Source organism: Austrofundulus limnaeus, unplaced genomic scaffold (assembly GCF_001266775.1).
Source record: "Austrofundulus limnaeus strain Quisiro unplaced genomic scaffold, Austrofundulus_limnaeus-1.0 Scaffold224, whole genome shotgun sequence".
In the NCBI taxonomy this organism is placed as follows: domain Eukaryota; kingdom Metazoa; phylum Chordata; class Actinopteri; order Cyprinodontiformes; family Rivulidae; genus Austrofundulus; species Austrofundulus limnaeus.
In genome coordinates, this window is record NW_013952626.1 from 184,709 (window position 1) to 190,735 (window position 6,027).

Sequence of the window (6,027 nt, forward strand, 5' to 3'; positions counted from 1 at the left end):
CACACACACACACACACACACACACACACACACACACACACACACACACACACACACACACAAAAGAAAAAGTGAGGCTGCGGTGTGGATTGATCCTGCAACGCCCGCAGTTATTTTTGGATCATATTTGGGGGGAGCTGTTTCGCACAGTTGGAGGGTGGGAAATTCTGCCTGTGTGAGGTTAATGAATCAGACCGGAGGGATACAAAGGAAAAGAATAATCTCTTTTTATGGTTCAGTCTTTCTCCGGTGCATTTGTCCTTAATGAAGTGACTTTAGGGGACGACATATGTTGATTTGAATTCAGCCTATTTTATAAATCGTATTGTGTATTTTTGGACAGAAAGCTGACAAAGCTGTCACAGAAACTTACACGAGTGCTTAAAAATGAAACTTTTATGGTTAAATTCATTTAAAACACAGATTTCTCTGAGCATCTCTGGCACAAAGCATTTTCCAAGTTTAACAAAAAGGTTTTGAAACACTTTTGAGACAGTATATTGTTACTATCAAAAAGAAAAAAAAATAAGAGGTCTACTGGATGGGTTCTGCTTTAGTGAAAAGTTTTGTCTCTCCTCCAAGAGACTTCTTCAGTTTAATGAGTTTCAGGTGAACTCAGCCTTATAAGCACTGCCTCCACATGGACAAACAGGTTAGTCACATGCAAAAGAGGGCCATCGACTAACAATAGGCATAACACATAACAAAACACCAAATAACCACAGCCGAAGCATCCAAACCAATAAGTCAGGTGATGGGGCACATGACCCRCTATGAACAATAATCAAGCCTATTGTTAGGCTATGGCCCTCTTCTGCATGTGACTAACCTGTTTGTCCATGTGGAGGCAGTGCTTATAAGGCTGAGTTCACCTGAAACTCATCAGACTGAAGAAGTCTCTTGGAGGAGAGACGAAACATTTCAGTAAACAAGAACCCATCCAGAGGACCAGCTTATTTTTTCCTTTTGATTTTTTCTACCTGGATTACTGAGATGCATCAGGACATATTGTTACTATATTTTTAACTTTTAGATAAATAAAATAAAATAAAATAAAATAACTCTTATCTGAGCAATTATTAAAACCTTTAACTATCTAGAACAGTCCCAACCAGGGGTACGTGTACCCCTTGGGGTACGTGAGCATATCACAGGGGGTACATTGTTAAATTTCCCAGGTGTGTAAAACAATAAATAAAAATAGGACTGAGATATGTAGGGCCCTATGATTCTTGCAATGCGGAAAATGCACACAAAATGAAGTCCTGTATAAAACGTGGAATCTCAAGGAATTTGCTCATTWGGGGTATTTTATGTATGTTGGACGCAGCTGCTTCCTGCACCTGCCATCACMTGGTTTATTCAATTATGTATTCACTTTCAAGGCAACATTTTTACTTTTATGTTTAATTTAAGTTGAAAAGGATAAAATGCCTGAGAATTAAACTTTAATTTTCATATAATAATCAACTGTTGTATATAATAGTTTTGGAGAATCATCCATACGTTTGGCATARGGGGTACTAGTGGCATGACAAAATGGCTCCGGGTCGTACGCAAGTCTAAAAAKTTTGGAAACCACTGATCTCGAACATTGACAGCAGGGATTAGGAAGTTTAAGGCTTCAAAATTAATTTAATCTAATTTAATCTTGATCAACAAGAATGGTTAACAGCGGTGCGTATTTTTGCACAAACCTCTCGACGTAGGACATGATGATGGGGGGCAGGACAAAGATGGGCATTGGAAGGACCACACGTGTGAAGGCCGTCTCCATTATTGCCTGAGGGTAAAAATGACAACATTGTGCAAACGTGTGTCTTCAAATACAGCTGCAAGCTGTAACTGTTTCCTCCTGAAGGGGCAAACACGAAGCATGAAGTGACAGGTCACCCGTTATTCTCCCACTGTGACGTTTCAAATTCCTTCAGTGAAACATCAAAGAAGAAGCTGCTCACGTGTCTGGCGGCGATTTTCGAGGATCCCACCACGTTGCCATCGCTGTCCAGCACATCGATACCTTCGGACAGCTCGTTGTGTCTCATCAGACCCACGTTGCAGATGTTTGCGCTCGCTGAAGAGAAAAGAAGATCAGATGTTTTAACACACGCTGTGATACATGAACACTAATATTTGTTCAGATGGTGCTTGTTGAAAAAAACTAAACAAAATTCTTATATTAAAAGAACAAGATTTAGAATTTGATCTTAAAGGGTGAGTATTTTGTATTTTTCTATTTATTTTTCCATGTATTTTCCTCTTTAAGAACCTCCTACTGTACCATTTTAGATACTTCCACTTCAGCACACCTTCACAACAATGCTTTGAGGGAGGGGTGCTCTGTGGGGCTGGAGCTCAGCTGAGGACTGAGCCCCAGGGAGGAGCTTTGTGTAAATAGGCGGAGCTTTGTACCAGTAAGCATTTAGGCAGCTCCGAATGGCTATCACAGGAGATTCAAGGATTTCTCAAACGTCCATGAATGTATGTTTTTGATGAGGGAATGACATTATAACATGATATAAAGCTAAAAATAAAAGTAGATTTTGCATAGTCACCCTCCCCTTTAATTCTTATGTATAAAATGTATAACAGCAACAATAAGAGACTGTGACTCAAAATAAAAAGGCTCTTTATAAAACTGAATCCTTTGAAAACCCACCTACAGCTGGGAAGGGAACAAATCTCTGAATGATCATCCTGGTGGCAGGGCTCAGCCTGTGGGCCTTCTCAATCAGCACATTCAGTCCCACCTAAAACACAAAACACTTCTATGTTAGCACTCCAGCAGATTTCATTCGCTAAATCTTATAAACGCCCACAATAAAATGTCAGCTGCACTATTTATTTTAACAATAAATCTTGTTTTACAGCTCTCATCTTTTTAAATGTATTGATCTCTTACTGTTACCTGAAAGCTTCCAGAATTCTAAGAGGTTATTATTAGCAATGACATCAATGCCAGTGAAGAAAATAACACTCACTGCAATAGATACAGCACTTGACACAGCTCCCACGTAACCTTGAAGGAACTTAGATGTCGGTGTCGGCTAAAGGCACACAAATAATGCTCCAAGTTACAGATTTAAACAGTTTACTGTCAAACCAGCTTAACATTCTGTGTTTCTTATTGAGAATTTTTTACTTTAGGAATTTTCTAATGGAAATCAAAAAGACATTAAGCCAAACGATGTTGGAGTAAAACTTAGACAAAGACAAGATTTTGGACCAAGTTGATTCCACCTTTGTGGCATTGCGGTTGGCGTAGTTCACACAGGCGTTGTGGCTCTGGTTCAACCACTAAAAACGAGAAAAAGAGGAGAATTAAAGAACAATTATCAGAAGCACGGAGAGAGGTAGACAGGAAGGTAAAAACTAAATCTTCAAGATGATCAAAATGGACACTGAATGCAGCGATACAATGCTGTTAAAAGTCTTGCAAACCTTTAAGGATTTTCTACATTTCTGCAYAAGTAAGTGAATTAAAAAATGTAAAAATAAAATAAAAGTTTATGTGTATTTTTGGCGAAGCTTGATAAAAAACATGTCAAGGTTCAGCTCATTTCAAACTGAAAGAAGTTTCATAATTACAGCAACTCTTGTACCTTGTGGTGTTCCACAAGGATTGTTCTTGGAGCCTTTGTTATTCTCCCTATATATGTTACTTTTGAGCCAGATTATTAGGTTTTTAACATTTCTTATCATCTATTTTGTGATTATTTTTATCTCTATTTATCATTCAAGGCTAATGAAGTGGATTTGCATACATTTTGAATGTGGTGATAGAGCGTTGTAGCTCCTAAAAGTTTGGAACGCATTGTCTCAATCTCTAAGACAGGGCTATTCAACTAAATTGTTCCGGGGGCCACAATCATGGCAGGTCAACAGCTCAGGGGCCGAACATCCAGCAATTAAAGTCAATTATGTAAATAAACCAAGTATTACAAAGATATGTTACCTTTGAAATAGTTTATTTTTGCTGTATTTAATCATGAATACAACATACAGAACCCAATAAAAGTAGTGTTAATTAAACAATACCAAAAACTAAAAGAACACATTATGCCTCATATTTAACACAAATATTATTTTGACATCTCTGGCTTGCCAATTTTTTTAAAACAATTTTATTTTCACTTTCATAGTTTTATCTTCATCTGCTTGTAATTTTAACTGTCTTGAGTGTGCATAGAAATGGTTTCGATTCTGACGTTTCCGTACCAAATATGTCTATGTCTAACTAAAAGAACTTATAATTAAAATTGAAAACCGTGTTTGGGCTTAAAGAGGTGAATGAAGAAATTGGCGGGCCAAACTTTGGTCACTGGCTGCCAATTGAATGGTCCTGCTCTGAGCTGTGGATGAAATGGAGATTTAAAAAAACAGCTAAATGCCACCTTTTGAAGCAGGCTATGAGCAAGCTGGAGAAGTTTTAATCTTTGTCTTATCAGTGTTTTATGGTTTGTGAAAGTGTTTTAATGCTCTGTTATTGTGTTTTATTGTGACAAAATTCATGGCTACTTAACTGCGAAAAGTGCTACACAAATAAAGTTCACTTACTTACTGATTATTTCAACGTTTGAGTATGTCAGGAGGAAGTGGATTTCTTCTGGACCTGACCGCTCTCAAACAGCCATAGTTTCTTCTTCATCAGGGCCTAAACCATGATACCACCACCATCATGTTTCACGGGTACGTCTTTATCTTAAATTTCTGTGTAATTCTAATTGTTGTTTCAGGGTTTTTAGTTAGTTTACTTTTAATGTCATTAATCAGTTTCTTATATTTGTTCATTCAAGTGTTTCTTTGTTTTTTATCTGTTTCCATGTTGTTGTTTTTTCCAGTAACCTTTACATCCTGTTTTATTTTGAAGAAATTCTTCCTCTGCAGACCACTGCCTTGTYTCACCAGTTTGCTATTTATTTCTCCTTTGTATACAGTACATTTAAGTGCAATAATTATAAAGAAATATAGAACAATTTAAAGGTTCCAAACCCTTTTAGACACCAGCATTCAATATGCAACATCTTTTCCAGTACCTGCCATATAATGGTTGACATCACAGTCTGATTTGGGAGAAGGAGGCCAATGACCTAGATGAGACCAAGAAATAAGAGCTTATTTTGTGGCAAAATAAGTTCCAACCTATTTCCTCGGATCCCAAATACAGCCGTGCTCATGGAAATCTGCACTGCTGTTATGGAATGCATGAATTAAATGTGAGGTTTCCGTATGACACTTACAATTGGCGTTCCAAATGGAACATAACCTGCACAGTGAGAACATGACTGTCAGTGTGAAATAAATAAATTAAAAAAAAAAACAAATAAATGATGACAGAACGGAGCGGCTCACAAAGATCTTCATCTGAGGACGTACCTGACATCCGAAATGGCATGAAGATCTTCTCTCCGGTGTCAGGGTGAATGATGGCCTGCAGCAGAGAGCATGAAARCTTCCTCATGCTGTCTGGAGCCAAATGTATCAGATGTATGAAGGTGGATTTAACCTGAGCCAACTTGTGGCTGCTGAGCTACTTACCTGCTTGATCTTCTGAGCTTCCCACAACTACACAGGTCAGCCATGTGTTATTAAAAAAAGAAATGTAGTTAATTATTAGATTTTAACATTTGATGCTTTACTTTTTTTCATTAACTTACACATTTATTWATAAATCTGCTCTGTTAAAGTCAGRCATTTCTCAGCACCACCATATCTGTGATGTTTCACTTGAGGAATACCTCGTTTATTAAACAACCCCAATCCCAATGACACAGGGACGTCGTGTGAAACATAAATGAAAACAAAATATTGCAAATCCTTTCCAACCTATTTTCTATTGAATACGCTACAAAGACAAGATATGTAATGTTTGAACAGATAAACTTTATTATTTTGTTTTCCTGGAAATATTCACTCTTTTTGAATTTGTTTAAATTATGTTTAAAATGAATGAAAACATTTTATGGTGTTTTGCGTGACTCACCTGCTCATCTGATACTCCAGGTGGAAGAGAGCCATGTTTGTGGT

The 6,027-nt window shown here is 37.3% G+C and overlaps 1 protein-coding gene across 1 annotated transcript in view; it reads right to left on the bottom strand.

Moving 5' to 3' along the window:
- Window positions 1-6,027, bottom strand: part of sfxn5b (sideroflexin 5b) — a gene marked incomplete in the record, with an annotated part of 15,731 nt that overhangs the window by 3,626 nt on the left and 6,078 nt on the right. Inside the window, 10 exon segments of the mRNA XM_014019561.1 lie at window positions 1,698-1,783; window positions 1,959-2,074; window positions 2,660-2,750; window positions 2,982-3,047; window positions 3,241-3,297; window positions 5,037-5,090; window positions 5,241-5,266; window positions 5,377-5,431; window positions 5,539-5,565; window positions 5,984-6,027. Of these exon segments, the coding sequence (XP_013875015.1) occupies window positions 1,698-1,783; window positions 1,959-2,074; window positions 2,660-2,750; window positions 2,982-3,047; window positions 3,241-3,297; window positions 5,037-5,090; window positions 5,241-5,266; window positions 5,377-5,431; window positions 5,539-5,565; window positions 5,984-6,027 (622 nt within the window).